The sequence below is a fragment of the Trichechus manatus genome, unplaced genomic scaffold (genome assembly GCF_000243295.1).
Source record: "Trichechus manatus latirostris isolate Lorelei unplaced genomic scaffold, TriManLat1.0 scaffold00213, whole genome shotgun sequence".
Classification (NCBI taxonomy): domain Eukaryota; kingdom Metazoa; phylum Chordata; class Mammalia; order Sirenia; family Trichechidae; genus Trichechus; species Trichechus manatus.
In genome coordinates this window covers 2890157-2908571 of record NW_004444149.1, presented here as the reverse complement: position 1 = coordinate 2908571, position 18415 = coordinate 2890157, and the positions used below count along the sequence as shown (strand labels likewise).

The 18415-nt window shown below is 42.2% G+C and overlaps 1 protein-coding gene and 1 non-coding gene across 2 annotated transcripts in view; both read left to right on the top strand.

The window, feature by feature from the left end:
• The window catches only part of UBAP2L (ubiquitin associated protein 2 like), a 39079-nt gene that overhangs the window by 7037 nt on the left and 13627 nt on the right, over positions 1–18415 (top strand). The window contains 14 exon segments of the mRNA XM_023742580.1: positions 2025–2193; positions 2635–2730; positions 3136–3181; positions 3874–3986; positions 7624–7676; positions 9637–9722; positions 10820–10991; positions 13699–13897; positions 14353–14630; positions 14772–14944; positions 16130–16319; positions 17072–17126; positions 17561–17735; positions 18081–18153. Coding sequence (XP_023598348.1) covers positions 2025–2193; positions 2635–2730; positions 3136–3181; positions 3874–3986; positions 7624–7676; positions 9637–9722; positions 10820–10991; positions 13699–13897; positions 14353–14630; positions 14772–14944; positions 16130–16319; positions 17072–17126; positions 17561–17735; positions 18081–18153 — 1878 coding nt within the window.
• On the top strand, positions 16599–16735 carry LOC111822803 (small nucleolar RNA SNORA58). Its single transcript, XR_002825912.1, has one exon. It is a non-coding gene; the product is annotated as a small nucleolar RNA SNORA58 (small nucleolar RNA).

The following is an 18415-nucleotide window of genomic DNA, read 5'->3' as shown; positions in this document are numbered from 1 at the left end:
ATGTTGGATGTGGTTGGGTGGATGAGCTCATGTCAGGAAACTGTGCTTTGGGGAAGAACATAGTAATTCCTTTTCTCTATAGACCTCATCTGGTGCCAGCAGCTGATGTATACCACAGGGGAGGGAGAAAGGTGACAGGTTGCCAGGTTTTGAGGCATACCTAGTATAAGCTACTATAAATGCTGATTAGTGACCAAGGACTCTAAAAGCTGTTCGAATATAGTTTCCAGGATTCCTGATGCATATTTAGCTGTAAAGTTATCGTAACTTATTAATTGAAACTACTCTGAGCATAACGTGTAATGTGGAATCAGCTTGGTTTGGAAGTGTAGGCAGCAAGGAGCTGCTGAGTCCAAGGTGGATACTTCATCTTTTTTTTAAATTACATTTGTAAATGATTTATTATAGGTTGTTAGTCTATGTAGATTGCTTCTAATATGAATAATTGGAAATTTATTTTCAGCTTAGTAAATTAAAACATGATTTTTAAAAGGAAAATATAGGTAAGTGAAATAAATTATCTGTAATTTCACTACACAGAGAAACCACTGCTAATATTTTGGTGTATAGCTTTCTAGATTATTTTAAGTACAATACACATATTTTTATATATTTTTAAGAATGGGAACTTATTAGACATGATGTTTCATAACCTTTTTTTACTGAATATATTTTGACATTTTTTCTGTATTTATATATGAGTATTTACACGATGAAACTCTTAAGTTTATTTTTCTTAACTACTCAGTCTAGAAAAACTAAAAATTTGTAAAAACACTAGAGAAATAATACAATGAATTACCAACTGTAAACGTTTTGCCATATTTGCTGCCCTATATTTATGTATTTATATATAGGTCTCTCTTTGGGGACTGAACTGTTTGGAAGTAAGTTGTAGACATTATGATACTTTTATCCCCTAAATTCTTCAGCATATTTCCCTTAAAGAAAGACACTCTTCAACAGGACCACAATACTGCTATTGCAGCTGAGGTAGTTCTTACTCATATTATTTAATATCGAGGTCATAGTTTTGAAAGTTATTAGGTAGGTGCTTCTGAGCACCAGTACCATTGTTGTTTGAGTTAGATGGTAACTGGGATAGTAATCGTTTGCAAGTTTTGCTGTTTGTGCTGGAACTTTGCTTGTACAAATTTTCTGCAACAGTTTACATGTGTAAATCAAGGTATGTTTGTGTTATTTAATTTTTTTAATTTCAGAAAGCTAGTTTTCTTGTGGAATGAGTGTTTTGCAAAGGTGTTTAGCGTATTTTCCTTACCACAGATTTGTTCTATCGCAACCTCAGATGCGTGATAGATTATTAGTCTTCAGGGAGAGTTGAATTGGATTATATTAGTTCAGGAAGTTTAGGTAGAGCACAGTGGGTAAGACCTGGATGGAAGGCTTCATCTAATCAGGGCTGTGCTTTCCTGACTGCTGTTTGATCTTTTCTAAAACAATGGAAATTGCTTGTGTGTGTGTAGGTAGGTAGGTCACTGTAGTTTTTGTTTTCTTCTACATTCTGGATTGTGTGATTAGAGAGAGTGCTCAGGAGCTGAGTGCTGCTCATTCAGAGTTCAGAGTTAACTCAGAAACTTTCAGTTTCCTTTTTAGCTTTATTTGACGTGAGTAGACTAAAAAGTTGGAGGTTGCTGAATCCAAAGGAAATTATTTTTTTTTTTATTTTCTTAGCCCAGGAAATACATTTGAAAGAAAAGGACCAGTAACTAGGTCCCTTGACTAATCCTGGGTGAACTAGATAGAGATCTTAGTGATCCTTGCTGTCTGTTAGCTCCGAGTACCTTTCCTACACAAAGTATTTCAATTTTGGGATTAATAGGTGTAGAGTTTGTCTTAAGATTCTGTCTGTATTCTCCATTTAAACAGGCGTAAACTAGTGCAAGTGTCTTAGACATGGGTATTGAGAGGAGAATGGTTACATTAATCAGCTGTCCTGGCTTTCATCTCTGGTGTCCTTATAGCAACCCATATTGATTAGGCATGAACGCTCTGCTCTCCTTTAGCATTCCTGGGAGATGGTCGGGAAGAAGAAGGGAGTCTCAGGACAGAAGGATGGTGCCCAGACGGAATCCAACGAGGAAGGCAAAGAAAATCGAGACCGGGACAGAGACTATAGTCGGCGACGCGGTGGGCCACCAAGACGGGGGAGAGGTGCCAGCCGTGGACGAGAGTGTATGCATGGGGCTTTATCAAAACCAGCTGTGGGTCAGTAACTTCTAGACTCCAGGGATGTGTCAGGGCCCTGCTAGGCGGGACCCGGGAACCGTTACATCATCACCCCTTTGGTTTTCTGCCATCATCTCTTCTGAGACCTTGGCATCTGTTGTGTGTAGCCCTTTCCAACAATGGCCACTAGTTTGGCACAAAATTACCCTGTAGTCATTTGGGAAGTTAATTGACTTACAGCTGTCTGTGTTCTCCTAGTAACCTTCATGTTTTCATCCTTCCAGCTCATTCCCTTCTTCATTTTTGTCCCACCCCCCGAAATATACATCTTATCAATGTGTTTACATGTATGTGCCTATACACGTATATACGCATATAGGTGTGTATATGTATGTGTGTGTATATCTTAATGACACTGTTCTGAGTATATCTTTTTTTGTATTTCAGTTCGGGGTCAGGAAAATGGATTGGATGGTACCAAGAGTGGAGGGCCTTCTGGAAGAGGCACAGAAAGAGGCAGAAGGGGCCGTGGCCGAGGCAGAGGTGATTAGTTTATGGGGAGGGATGGATATTGGGGGCAGGGTACTACTTAAAGTTCTTTCAGGAGTCTGCTTTATTTAAAGTAGATTCTAATGGAGTCTGGTTACCTTAATTGTCAAGTTGTCGTGCTGATACTAGGGATTGCTGAATGGGGAGTGGGAAAGGAAGGAAGGTGGCCATGACTTTCTCTGTCTTTATTGCTGATGTTGATGTATTTGCTTGAGGACCCAGCCTTTTGCGCAACAAAGTAATGACCTGTTGACAGTAACGATTCTCCTGCGTTACCTGCTGTGCTCTGTGGGCTGAGAGAACATCTGATGGTATCCACCACTTACCATTCCAGAGCTGCCTCAGCTGGCAAGGCAGTTTTATATCAACCTCTAAAATTACTTCTTGTTTTTTCTTCAGGTGGCTCTGGTAGGCGAGGAGGAAGGTTTTCGGCTCAAGGAATGGGGTAAGTTTCATTGATCTCGTGTCAAAGTCTCTTTTTTTTTCCCCTTCCCTTTAAATACTCACCATAATATCTTAAAGTGGTTAATATCTTAGTATCCTGAGGATAACTGGCATGTTTAGCCAAAACGTCATCAGAAAGATTTCTATTTAATCAGAAAGATGTGTGGACTTGAGGCTCATTTCTTAGGGATAAGTATTTACCACCTGGATCATTATCTCTGCTTTGATAGCTACGTTTAAATGCATATACGCATATACCTGCTATCTTTCTAAAATCTCCATGGGAATTTTATTATGATTATTGATGTCCTGGCCCAAAATAGATAAAACCAAAACCAAACCCATTACCAGTCGAGTTGATTCCAACTCATAGTGACCCCATAGGACAGGGTAGAAATTTCCCATAGGATTTCCAAGAAGCGGCTGGTGGATTCGAACTTGCCGACCTTTTGGTTAGCAGCTGAGCTTTAACCACTATGCCACCAGGGCTCCAGCCCAAAATGGATAGTAGATGTAAATTATACTGTGAAATTCTGAGTAGGCTGATAAGTGAGAAAAAATAGACAGCATATAGGCTTATAGTATGGGGCCATGATTGATCTGCACTCGGTAGGAGACAGACAGGATTCTGATTGTTACCCTCTTTGAGTTCGTATTTGGTGATGTGCTTTGAGCTGTATTTTGTTTTTTCAGAACCTTTAACCCAGCTGATTATGCAGAGCCAGCCAATACTGATGATAACTATGGCAATAGTAGTGGCAATACGTGGAACAACACTGGCCACTTTGAACCAGATGATGGAACGAGTGAGTGAGCATTTATCGTTAACTTCTTGATTCTCTGGGAATCTAAAGGAATACATTTTTGAAATTCATAGTTACGTTAAACGTAAAGAAATAGTTTTTAGGTGCAGAGATAGTGTGAGAAGGGGATGGACCTTGAATTATCGTGTACTACTGTGTGCCTGTGGGTACATTGTACGTGCTAGTTCATTTGATTCTCATCGCGGTTTTATGAAATAGATATTATTTATCACTTTCCACATAAGGAAACTGAGAAAGAAAGAGAGGTTATGAAATTTGCTGGTATTTGAACTCAGTGTTTCACTCCAAAAGCCTGTGCTCCTTTTATTATGCCACATGTCTGCGATTAGCTCCAAGTGTAGTTTGTAATGTTCCCGTTAGTGTAGTTTTGCCTTTTGAAAAGATATACAGGAAATTAAGCCACTGCTTGGGAGAGGAACAGGACCCAGAATCCAAGCCCACTGTCAGTTTGTTTTCTGATACCAAGATAGGAAAATCCTTTTCTCCTTTCATTTTTGGGAAATCTCAATATCTGGGCAAGAAGGAAATCTCTAGGCTTTTTAGCTTTCTTTGTTGGACAGCCTTCTGGGTGTGGTAAGCATTATTAGGGGATTTGAACCAGACTGCGTTTTTGTTAGCTGATTTGGTGTCTGCCATCTGGGTAGGGTATAAATGTTTAAGGCTGTGTTAGGCTCGTATGATAGACCACTGTGTGTTTGGGGGTAAAAGATGTGTGTGTTGCTTTAAGTCAGAGCAGCCTGTAAGCTCCAGAGTGCTTTCTTGTGAGATCAGCTACTTCCTCCTGGCTGGGCTAGCACACAGAGAGCCTGAGGCTTTTTCCCTCTTACAAAGAAAAGGGGGGATGAATTAACAGTAGGGCCTGAAATAAGCTTTTTGGCTCCTTACCCATTCAGTTTGCCTTACCCCCTTTCAGAGATCAGTGAGCTTTCTCTCCAGGTCTTAAGGAGGTTCATTGGCACACACATCCCATCACTGACTACAGGAGGTTATACCTCGGGACCTAAATGTTGCCTGCTTTCTGTTCACCAGGCTGCTATCTCAAACCCATTTTGAATATTTCCCATGGGTGAGGCCGAAGTTGAGTTATTGACAAGATAAATATCTTGTCAGATTCTCCTGACCGTTTGGCTGTGAAGTGTCCTGTGTCTGTGTTAAGTGACCATGCTTTGGGGGTGTTAGAGCTGCTCTGCATTCATTTCTTGATGACTGGGTAGAGGCAGTGGTAGCAGTCTGGCTAACAGAGGTGACTGCGTTGGAGCTGTAGTTTCTTCTTGGGCGTTGGCTTTAAGCATGTGAGATTTGTCATTGGCCTGGGTATTTGGCAGAAAAGATAAAGGATTTGTTTTCAGTTGGGGGTTAGAAAATCAGGCATGAGGCTCCAGTCCTAGATTGTAGGACTTCGCTGTCTTCAACAAGGATGTGGTTGAAAAAACAGGGAAGGGTAAAGTGTGTTTATTTCTACTGAGTGAAGAACAGAGCAGATTTGGGAGCCTGGAATTAAAAATCTGTGATTTGTGGCTGAATGAAATTATATGGGATGCTGCTGTCATCTTATTAGTGTGAAAGTATGTTGGTATAGCTTCATGCATTCCCATTGTTGTTAATTTCACGGTATGAACATACCTTCACGCATGATCTATTTGTTTTCATGATAGTTAAACTTCAAATTCCTTTTTAATTTAAAAAGAAATTCAAACCTGCCCTTAAAATATCCACAGGTACAGTGGGAGTTGTGGATCGGGGGCAGACGTTCTCATTCACAAGCAAAATTTCACTGGTTGTTCTGTCTTGTCTTTTCTTTTTTGTTTCAGGACTTGATTTCATTGGGGTTGAGGGGTCAAATTATCCCCGAAAATTTGAGACAGCTCCTGGTATGATACATCCAGGCGCCTAACTGCCCCGGATATTTTTTAATAGATTTTTATGAACTGAAATATCTGTGGATATGTCATTTTTCTGTCATTCTGCTGCTTTTTCTACCTTTTTTTCTCACCTTCTATGCCTGTTTTTCTTCTTAAAATTTGTTCATTTACTGTTTGACATTCACGTTGACTGCTTTCTGCTCATAGCTTAGAAACCCTAATCTGTTGTTGCTCAGAGCATTTCCACTCTTACTGCTCCTTAGTGCGTCCTCAGCATTGTCCTGGTCTTGCCTCTTCCTCAGCCGTGACTGTACGTCCTGTATAGGAAAGTACCCAAACAGGTCCTGAACGTGCTTTCCATCCCAGCTGCAGTTATCAGAGTGCAGAAACAATCATTGCATTGAGAAATAGTCTAGAATAAATGACTCGTCAGGTCACTTCCAACTCTAGGATGATGCATGAGTCTTAACCCAGATTTTGGGTTGCATTTGGCCAGGATGGGTGAGTGTTAGTGGGAGGAAGCGTGGTATCACCAGAGAGAGAAGAATGTGGTTTGTAAGTTGTCTAGACTGAGACTGGACTTTGGTTTGGAGAACATTGTCATTAAGTAGTTTGGAATTTCCCTGCTACAGTTTTTTTGTTTTCCTGGTAGAATTTTAATGTGATCCTAGAAAAGTCATTACAAAGAATGTATTTTCCTCAGGGAATTAAGCTTTTTATTGTTGAATGTGTAGAAGAATTACAGATGGGTTTTGTAGTTGTTACAGATTTTCATTCTATTGTTCTTCAAGAGTTATTTTGTATATGGTTGAAGAGAAGGAAAGGGATGTTCTTGTCCCTTCTACAGACGGTCTTATTTCTTACTGTGGTCCCTTTGGCTGAAGGGGAGGATCCTGGGTCCCAAATTTTGAGAGAGGGCAGTTTCCCTGAATATATTTATACACATGTATCGAAAAAAGGTAAATGTGGAAGGTGGTTTGACTGTTTACGGATCTCTCCTGTAGAGATGTGATCCCATCGTGAGAGTGAACTCTACTGTCTCTGCTGTGACCTGGGCAGGACAGATTGCAGTGTCTATATGATTAGGATTAAGATGATCAATAGCTATTAATCATTTTTGGTTTTTCAGTCTGGTTTAGTGGTTTCCAAAGAGACCAGATGTATGGGGGCTTTTCTTACAGCTCTCATCTAGTTAAACCAGTAAGATCTATAAACCTGACTTCTGAGGATACATTTTTATTCAATTCCAATAGCAGATAGTTCTCAGTGCCCTGGGTTTGGGTTTCAAGCGCTTCCTTTACTGCCCTCTCACTAACCTTCGTGTGGCATCCATTGGTGTCCTCTGTCACTGCTGCCATCTTTATTCAGACTGCCTGCAGCTTTGTCTTAGACAAGACAAGTAGGTATAGTTTGCATGTTTTGATTTAAATTGGCTGCCGCCATTGACCTGAATTGACCACTAATTCTGAGGGCTGAGGGCCTTAAAGAGATTGCCTGGGGCATTGGGTCTTTTTTTTCCCCCTTGTTACAGCTGTGTAACAAAAACTCAAGGTGGCTATAATCTTAAAACACTGGTGCTCTGAGGTATCCCTTTCTCAGGAGTCTTTTCTTCCCTCTGAAGCCCGAGAATCCCTTCTGATTACTGTACTAAATTCTGGTCACACTTCTGGCTGCCAAAAACGTTAATACGTGAATGTGTTCTGCACATGCTTTGTACTGGCGTATAAAATTACGTCACTGTTTCTCCTTTGTTCCAGGTGCGTGGAGGACTACAACAGAAGAGTGGGGAACTGAAGATTGGAATGAAGACGTAGGTATTCCCAGGGCATTCCTCAGTAGTGCCTTCTATCCCTAAGTGGCGTTTAGGGATAGAAAATGGGTATGTTTCTGCCTGTCAAAATTCACCCTTAAGATTCTGACCCAAAACTTTTACATCCAAAATAGTGTTCTGAGCCAGAACATTTCCCATATGTTATATGAAGGAGACTGGGCATGAACAGGACTCTGTGGAGCCGCACTATGCGCTTGTGTAAGTCCAATACCTGATTGTCGGATTTATCCCAGGAAGCCATGGTGGTTGGGTAGGGCACCAGAAGTGGAGTTGGGCAGGTAGTACAGTGAGTCACAACTGCTGGTGGCACGCAGAGAATGACTCTGCTTGGAGCCATTCCATTATTTGGTTGGCGTTCTGAGTATTCGGCGTGTATTCTGTAATTGGCTTGGAGGTGGATACACAGTGAGAGTGACAGTACCAAGGTCTCAAGCTTTCCATCTGGTTGGCTCAGGAACCCTTTTATTTACTTGCAGCCCAACTTTATAATTTGTCATTGAGATGAACAATGTGTAGAATTGGCTGTCTACCAGCTTGGCTCAACTTTGGAACTTCAGAGATGGGTGGTACTTAAAGAACTGCTCTCTGAGCTCTCCTGAGGAAAGGAACTTCCCTGATTCCTGGTCACGGTCAGGCTTTTGCTATGAATCATGATTTCCAGTGATCTTGGATGAACTCCTGCTTTAATGTTTTTTAATCTACTTCCCTATGCTCGTATACGTTCAGGCAAGACTGCTTTTGTGGTGAGAGGAGATGACGTGTGCAGTTGCTTTTGCTTTGGTTGTCAGGCCAGGATTTTAAAATTTCAGGTGATCAGAGAGCGATTCTTTTCTGTTGTAACTGAGCTAGACTGCCTTGTGAGTATGGGCAGTGTTTGCTATTTCTGGAGATTTGGCTTGTCCACTTAAGCAACTTTCAGAGAATGATATATATTTGGGGGCGGGGGGTTGGATTCCATTATTTTTAGAGAAAAGGATTTTAATTATCAAAAGGTAAAACAAAACAAAGCCCAAATCAACTTTTTTTGTTTTTTTTTAGTAGTACTTCAGATGAAGGCTCATAGAACAAATAGTTTCTCATGAAACGGTAGTACACATATTGTTTTATGACATTGGTTAACAACCCCACAACATGTCAACCCTGTCTTTTCTCGACCTTTTTTTTTTTTTTGTGAAAATATACATAGGCAAAGATACACCATTTCAAAAATTTCTACATGCCCAGTTCAGTGACATCAACTGCGCTCTTCCAGTTGTGCTGCTATTCTCGCTTTAGATGAAGGCTTACAGAACAAAATAGTTTCTCATTTAACAGTTAGTACACATGTTGCCCTCAAATCAACTTATTAATAGTAGAAAGAATTATTCCCTACAATTGCTTACCTGAATTTGGTGGCTGATGGTGGAGAGACTAGATGTAAAAAATCAGTATTAAAGCAAAAATGGCATATAGTTAAAATCATCCCTGAAAAGACCATAACTCACCAGCACTTGGGCCCTTACTGCTCAAAAGCCAGGAATTAACTTCTTTTATTTCTCTCTTGTTTTGGCTGTGGTCCGTCTTCCTTTCTTTGGAGGGAGTGGAAGATAAAGTGTTGCTTGGATGGAGGTGGAGGCTGGGAACAGTAATGGGAAATATAAAGGGATTTTCCTCTTTTCTTTTTTGTTTGGCATGTATATTGACCTACCTGCAAGTTCAGTGTGCGCATGGTGTGACTCTGTTATATTTTATTGGGTTCCTTGGTTCCACCTTCTCACTGGATAAAATCATTGAGCATATATAGAAGAGTCTTAGGCAATCTGTTCAGTTATCATTCAGGGTAGATAGTTTCTCTTCTCAGGAATTTCCCTTTTTTTGGTATTGAATTCCTCTTACCCCTGCCAGGTTTCTAACTGTAGCCTGCCTGACACGGGGAGTGACGACTTTCTCTGTTTTCCAGCTTTCTGAGACCAAGATATTCACTGCCTCTAATGTGTCTTCGGTGCCTCTGCCTGCGGAGAATGTGACAATCACAGCTGGTCAGAGGTGAGTGTGCAGTGAAGTTCCGTGTGTTATCCCTGAGGGACTGGCTGAGAGAGCTGTGAGGGAGACTGGCGCTGGGCTTTTACAGACTCCTGTGGTGTTGGCAGTAATGATAACCAAATCACATTAGGCTCTCTTTAGTTGATTGATTTGTAAGAGTTGCTACTGTTCAGTCTATTTAGTGGAAGTACGTATGTTAAAATTTTCCAACTGTTTTTTCTCAAAATAGTCGTTTAATTGTGTAGGCATCAACAGCCTTGATTAAAACTTAGCACAGTATAATTTGTAATACATGAGGTAAAGAAGAGTCAAAAGTGGAAATATTTTTTATTTTTGAATTTTGCAGAATTGTTTGATAGCTTTTTCTCGTTTTGTAATAATCATCTTTGTCCACTGAGCCCACTGAGTATAGTGTTTTTTTTTCCTTGGATTGTCAGGATCCAGCTAATAAACTTTTAAGAATTTGAACCTTGGTGTTGGGGTCAGTGGTGGGAGAGCTACTCTTCAGGGAATGTGTTTATCCCTGGAGAGCCCCTTGGATCACTTCTAGACCTGAGTTCTTGACTCAGAAGGTTCTAAAGACAATTGTAATAGGCCTGGGGTGTTAGGGTTGTCATTACCAGAGGTAGGTTGAAATTTTATCATCATTGGCGGGGGGGGAGGGGAGAAACAACACAAAACCCTCTCTGTTCTAAAGTCTCCTGAAGATGCCAGTGTTCTCGTGTACAGTTTTATGTCTTGGTTATTGGTAATGACAGGTACTCATTATTAAAATCGTGGGTGAAGATTGTAAATTTTGGCCCAGTATTCAAACTGACGTGATATTTCATTGAATTAATATTTTCACTAAAATATTTTAAAATAATCATTATTTAATTATCGTGGTCGGCAACATCAGTGGGACTCAACTAGGTACTATAGTAGCTCTTACACATCATTTATTTTGGTAAACTAAGCATTTCGGAACGTGTGTTTTCAGTCTGCTCAGAAGCAGCACCGGTAAGTGGCTTCGTTCTGCTACAAGCACAGTGTGAACCAGGTGCTGAGGAGGACCAGAATGTCAGTCGTTGCTCATCAGGATCTCTTCCCCTCCCCACTAGAATTGACCTTGCTGTTCTGTTGGGAAAGACGCCGACGTCGATAGAGAACGATCCGTCTAATCTGGATCCATCTCAGGCTCCTTCTCTTGCCCAGCCTCTGGTGTTCAGTAACTCGAAGCAGAGCGCCATATCACCGCCTGCTTCAGGGAACACGTTTTCTCATCATGGTATGGTGAGTAGACACCTGCTTCAGCCGGATGGAGCCCGCCTTCTCTCACCGACACACACATTCGAATTCAGTTCTTGCAAGGACAGTCAGAGGTTTGGGTCGGGGTGAAATGCCCTTTGTGCTCCTAGCAGCCTTGAGTGTAGAAATGTTAGGGAGTAGGGGATAGCTCTGGGGAGGACTTGGCTTTGGACAGATAGAATCTTACAAAAATGAGTTAACATGTTGAATATCTGTTGTGCTGAATACTAGTATTACTCAGGGCATCAACTTGTTAACAAATTTTAGTCCTTTTGCAGTCCTAATTAAACTTTAATGGGAGGTTGTACCAATTCCTCGTTTCTTGATGGGTCAGAAACTGCCATATGTGTTTACTTAAACCAGATATTTCTAGACTGGGCTTCCAAAACCCTGGGGTCTTCCTGAATCTGCCGCTTACTAAGCGGTGTCTCCATTTCTGTGTCTGTACATGGGTATAAGAATGCTTGCTCTGCCTGGCTTACAGGGCTTTAGATGATAAAATAATGACTGTGGGCTGTACAGATGTGACGGGAGTGGTAATATTAAGAATCTAGAGCACTTACACCATATGAATTGTTGATTGAGAAGATTTAAAAAATCTAAGGTTTTTAACCCCAGCAAAGGAACCGTTTAAGGTAAACAGAGCAAGAACCAATTTACTGTCTTACAGCATATAAAACCTAAGAAACACTGCTTTTTCTTTTTTTTCCTTTTTGCATTTTTTTCCTGTTTATATTTTTGGAAGAATACTGTAGCCATAAGAAATAAGAGATCTTGCGTGTGCATATGATTTTATTGTAGGGTTATATTAAGCGTTTTAACTAGAGAAAGTGCTGAGCTGGCCTGTCATCCGCAGGTTGTTGGTGTTTAACTACTAATCTAATAGTAATTTGGTGGTTGATTATTTTGCCACATATGAATGGTGACAGGTGGGAAAAGGCAGGGGAGAAGGGAAAGGGAGAAGCATGTTGGGATTAAAAAGAAAAACAAAATGGGACAGAGGTTGGAAGAAGGTGTACTGAAGATCAGGAAGTAACTGCTAACTTCTAAAGTATATGACTGGAAAAGGAGGTTAAATGTTCTGTCTCTTGTAATTGCTTTCTTACTGTTTGGAGTTGTGAAGATTTAAAATCAAATTCAATTTCTGATATCAAGAATGGATTCACAACGTATTTGCGCTTTAACATTCTGTTTAATGTGTGCCGTGTGATATGGTAACTAAATACTATTTTGTTGTTTCACATGACCTGTCTCAGTCAGTGTGCTATTCGGTGTAGGTTCTTTACCAGGGAAAATAAGCGTGAGAGGATTGATTTCCCCCATTGGTGGTGCAGTGGTAGAATTCCTGCCTTCACGCGGGTTTAACTCCTGGCCAGTCCACTTCATGCACAGCCAACACCTGTCTCAGTGGGGGCTTGCGCTTTGTAGCTCTGCTGAATAGTTTTCAGTGGAGCTTCCAGACTAAGATGGACTAGGAAGAAAGACCTGGCAATCTGCTTCTGAAAATCAGCCAGTGAAAACGCTGTGGATCACAACGGTCTGAACTGCAACCAGTCATGAGGGTGGTGCAGGACCGGGCAGCGTTTTTTTCATTTGGGCATGGGGTCTCCATAAGTCGGGGGCCAGCTGGATGGCAGCTAACAACAAAATCCAGTAGAGCTAAGTAATAGGACTTCCCCTATTTATCTTCACGTCTGATACGTGGGTATTCAATCATCTTCATTATGCCTTTAATGTACTGTCTTGCAGAGTATTTGATAATTAGGTATATGAGATCATCTTTCTGTTGCAGTTCCTCACTTTCAACCAGAATTCTGAGTTTTGTTTAATTTTATTTTGTTCGTTGAATCCTGGGATAGAAACTGAAGTGGAAAAAACATCTTGAGTTGGACAGACTGACTTTCTATTAGAAAGCACTGTGGGATGCTGATGACAATGATAAAGGTTAAACAGGCACCCAGGGAAGACTGGATTACATCTTCTTCTTTAGAGGTCTTTTGGAATAGTCCAAGACATGCGACTCACCTTTTAGACTAGGCTGTTAGCTTTACTTGGTAATGGGGAATGGGAAAAACGTCAGAAAGCATTCAGAGTAAACTTTGCCTGCTTATTGTATAGTGATTGCCTTTTAGAACTTGGAAACACACAGAGAAAATAAATCATGTTGACTTGTAATTTGGTTGTCTAGTGCAGAAGTTGGGGTGGCCCTTTAACTTTTATTACATTCAAATATTGGTTCATTTAAAAATTTAAAAGGGAAAACAAACGTCCAGTCATTGGAGCTTTATCTCTGAGAAGGAGGGAGGAGGAAGGACTGGTGATCTCATTGGTTTAAGTGGCTCTCGTTGTTTGGTGTGTTCAGTGTGTGCCAGGCATGTATGAAGTGCTTCGTGTGTGTTGTTTGTTTAATCCTTCTGCAGCGTCGTGGGTACTAACTACTTTTATTCCTATTATCAGCTGAGGAAACTGAGGCACAGAGAGATTAAAGGAAAATTTTCCAAGGTTTTACAGGCAGAATTTGAATCTAGACAGCCTGACTGCAGACCTTGTATACGCTAATGGACTGTCCTGTGTATCCAGTCATTTTTACTTGTCTGATCTGCACTCACCTTCACCCTGGATACGTGTCTTTCTGAGTAGCTGAATAAAGTGGCTGGCTGTAGATTTCTCTAATTGCTGTGTTGATCTACAGGTGAGCATGCTAGGGAAAGGATTTGGTGATGTCGGTGAAGCTAAAGGTGGCAGCACCACGGGCTCCCAGTTCTTGGAGCAGTTCAAGACCGCGCAGGCCCTGGCTCAGCTGGCAGCTCAGCATTCTCAGTCTGGAAGCACCACCACCTCCTCCTGGGACATGGGCTCAACCACACAATCCTCGTCGCTGGTGCAGTACGGTGAGAAGAATGGAATGTGACTTGAGTTCTTCAAGCACGGGAGTATTACTGTCAGGAGGCTGGCAAGGGTAGAAGTGAAGAATATGTCCTAAAGTGAGGAGAGGGGCAGCCATCTGGCTAGTTCCCCACACTGATGCCTCCTAGCTACATTGTGTCCAGAAAGTTGAGAATGATAAAAATTTGAGACTGTATGTCTCTGTCTTATCATATTTAGCTGTATGCATAATTGCAGTCTTCTGTTGACCTTGGAAGTTTTGGATTCTTTTTAGATTTGTCTTCAGCGTTTAAAAATAACATTGCCTTTGGAAGAGTTCATGGGGTTGGCCATCATAAGACCTTACATTTTCAACAAGGGCAGTTCTTCTGTTGCTATCTTTGATTCAATTGACTTAAGAACAAATATTCTTGAGTTTGATCAGCACCTCTGGCCTCAGACACTGGGTTTTCTCTTACAGATTTGAAGAACCCAAATGATTCAACAGTGCACAGTCCATTTACAAAGCGCCAGGCCTTCACCCCATCTTCAACTATGATGGAGGTGTTCCTTCAGGAGAAGCCATCTGCGGTGGCTACCTCCACAGCGGCACCTCCACCCCCCTCCTCTCCTCTGCCGAGCAAATCCACCTCGGCTCCCCAGATGTCTCCCGGCTCTTCAGACAACCAGTCCTCCAGCCCACAGCCGGCTCAGCAGAAACTAAAACAGCAAAAGAAAAAAGCCTCCTTGACTTCTAAGGTACTTGAACTTTTAGACACTAAGGCAAGGAGATGTGGGAATTGAGAATTTGTGAGGTTATCATTTGGAAACTTGAAGGGAAGTTCTTTATTAGTCTAACCTGTTGTTTTCTCTGTTCCTCCTCCTTTCTCTTCCCTGTAGATTCCTGCTCTGGCTGTGGAGATGCCTGGCTCAGCAGATATCTCAGGGCTAAACCTGCAGTTTGGGGCATTGCAGTTTGGGTCAGAGCCTGTCCTTTCTGATTATGAGTCCACCCCCACCACGAGCGCCTCTTCGAGCCAGGCTCCAAGTAGCCTGTATACCAGCACGGCCAGGTAGGGGAGGCATCAGCCATGAGGCCTCCTTTGTTAGGCTTGGATCGCTTTTCCTAAGTCTCTTGCTGATTCCTAGAACTCTGGAGAGGCCACGCTTCTGACTGGGTGAGGGGAGAGTAGCCGCTTGTAGTATTCTGTTGAGCACTTTATATTAGGATTGTCTGTAACTCTAAATAGATAGAAATAAACCCTTTGCCTACTTTTGGAATGTCCAAGCACAGTTCTGAAAGATGTGTACAGCTCTTCTGACAGAGAGGACTTTGACATTTGCCACAGCTAGAAATGCTGTTGGCACTTTATTCACCCCAGACTCATGCCTGCGAAGGATATAACTTTGAACTCCTAGGACGGAGGAGGTAGCGTTGATACAGTACATGGACAAAAAGAACTTTATTAGTAGAACCTTTCCTCCTTCCTCTGGTAGCTATCAAGGAGGGCCGTCTTAAGCAACAGAAAATACTGGTGGAATTTCAAGGGATTACCCTGTTCTTTTCAGTCCTGGGCTGTAGCCTAGAGCTGTTGAATCATAATTGCTACAAAAACCGGTGAGTTTTTAGAAAGTTCCTCTCAGGATAGTTCTACTGGTAACCTTAAATCTAATAGGGTTCTCAGGAGAGCCTGGAGCTGAAAATTCCTTCAATGAGTATGAGCAAAAGTCGACTCTCATGCTTGGGGGTCATGTTAGGATATGTAGAGCGGAGCTAGAGTAGTGTATCCTTCCATTGATCTTTAGTCTGTCTTTCTTGCAATAGCAGGATATAAGGGAATAAGATTTTTCTGTGCCCTGGTGGCATTCTGATTAAGAGCTTGGCTGCTAACCAAAAGGTCGGCAGTTCGAATCCACCAGCTGCTCCTTGGAAGACCTGTGGGGCAGTTCTGTTCTGTCCTGTAGGGTTGCTGTGAATCAGAATCGACTTGATGGCAGCCGGTTTGGGTTTTTTTGGTTTTAAGGGTTGAAGATGTTTTTAAACTCCATTACTAATTTAAACCCATGATGCTATCGGATGTGGAAATTTCTGCTGCCGTCAAGAGAAAATTATGGCAGTTTCTTTTATTTGCTGCTGGAGAAAGTCTTACTTACTGTAATCAGCTTATTCCAGTAGTAGAGCTCCACTATTTCCTTTGTGTCTGTGGATCTGCTGTATTGCACTTTTCTGAGATTTTTCTTCTTTTTATTCCCAACAGTGAATCTTCATCTACAATTTCATCTAACCAGAGTCAAGAATCTGGTTATCAGAGCGGCCCAATTCAGTCGACAACCTATACCTCCCAAAACAGCGCTCAGGGCCCGCTATACGAACAGAGATCCACGCAGACTCGGCGGTACCCCAGCTCCATCTCTTCATCACCCCAAAAGGACCTGACTCAGGCAAAGGTAGTGGCATCCCAAGCCCCTGGGCATTGGTTAGTGGGCGAAGTCCCGTATTAGTTGTTTACTTCTTGGCAAATGCTGCTAAGAAGCCTCAGAATGCTGACTGAAAAGCTGAAGAAAAGAGGACGTTTCTGTGGTTGGTGAAATAAAAGTTCTTTTCTGCAGGCCTGGAGGCTCAGAGCCAGAAAACCATTCTCTTTGCACTAAAGATTCATTGTTTTTAGTAGAATCAGTCTCAGGTACCTCTTTTCTTCTTGGAAAAGCTGATTGCTAAACCTCTGGGTGCATATCAGTAGACCTCACCCTGCTATGTCTTGGTATGGTGAGGGGGACAGCATATGCCAGAGGAGACGTGGAGTGACTGCCAGATACAGCCAGCAGAATAGGTGGTTTGGCTGAACTGTCTTCCTCCCACAGCCTCCCCCAAGGGTCACTGAATTTGAACTTCGGGCCTTTCTTCCACCTCTTTTGGGTTTGGGGTGTCTTCAGCAGTTCAGGGGGTTGCCTTCGGTCACAGGGTTAGTCTGTCTTGTTTTATTTGCTGTTGTTGTTTTTAATTTTTGTTATTTTGTTCTTTTGGAGATTCTGCATTGTGTTGATCCTTTGGTTAACTTGCAGAGTTTCTCTCTGAAAGGTTTATTGACCGAACTTCAGCTCAGTTAGTGCTAATCTGCCCCAAGGTTTACTGACCGAACTTCAGCTCAGTTAGTGCTAATCTGCCCCATTTACTTGTGTTTCTCTGTTTCTTGTACTAGAATGGCTTCAGTTCTGTGCAGGCCACGCAGTTACAGACCACGCAATCCGTTGAAGGTGAGTGTTCTCCAGGCTTTTCCCTCTCAGTTGAAGTGTTTTTTCCTCCTCCTCCAATATTTTTGCATTTCTTAGATTGTAGTGAAAAGAGCTGTTGGCTCAATGATCAGAACACCTGATTATAATCTTAGCTTGGTTCTACCTTGCTGCTTAATCTCCAGCCGTCCCAAGTTTCGTGTTCTCTACCTTTAAACAGTGATAATTCCATTGGCTGTCTTCCTTGGGCAAATGAGAGCGGGGCTGTGAAATGCTTGGAATTTTCTTTTTTTTTTTTTTTTTTAAAAAAAAAGTCTACCTAAACACAAATGGTCCATTATTAACATAACTCACATGCTCGTCTTTGGGGTGACCTCGAACTGTAGCTTTTTCTTCACTTTCCTTGTAGACACCCCATTTCCTCTGATGGAGTGAATTCCTTTCTTCTCTGTTTCCAGGTGCTCCGGGCTCCACAGTGAAATCTGACTCGCCTCCCACCTCTAGCATCCCTCCTCTCAGTGAAACGGTATCTGCAGCTTCCTTACTGACGGCAACCAGTCAGCACTCATCCTCCTTGGGTGGCTTGAGCCACAGTGAGGAGATTCCAAATACTACCACCACACAGCACAGCAGGTGATTTGGGGTGAGGGTGGAGGTTGGGGTTGGTGAGTAGCAATAATGGAGCTCTCTGGTTCTGTCTTACTCCCTCTACCTGGCAGAGACCACATTAGTCCTGCTTTTGTGGTAAGTGGGTGACCTGAAAGCTGTGGAAGTGAAGGCAGAGGAGGCGTATTTTCCCTTTGCAGAATCCACTCTTAACTGCTGACTGCCCTGGCTGGCCGTAGTGCTTACCACGTGACCTCAGGCCACCTTGGCCCCATATTCTGCCCGATTTCCTCGAGCATGCTCTTCACTGAAGCTCTAGGTCAGGTAGACAACCGTACCCTATGGCTGATGGCGATCTTCTTTTCTTTATAGCACGTTATCTACTCAGCAGAACACCCTTTCGTCATCAACCTCTTCTGGGCGCACCTCGACGTCCACTCACTTGGTGAGTGTAATGCTGTAAAAGATGAAGTGTGCTTTTCTTACGCATAGTGACTATTCCAGCCGTATACGGTTTTCCCAAGAGAGGATTCTGGAAGATTTCTTCATGAGGCGGCAAAATGATAATTGATCCTAGGTTGCAGGAAAGGAGCAGAAGTGTGGAGGGGGAGCCAAGAGAGGCAGAAGGATCTAGAAATATGCAGAGCTGTGAGCCATTCCTAAAAGCCCTGAAGTGACTTTCCTGAGTCTTTTTTCTCCCCACTGAA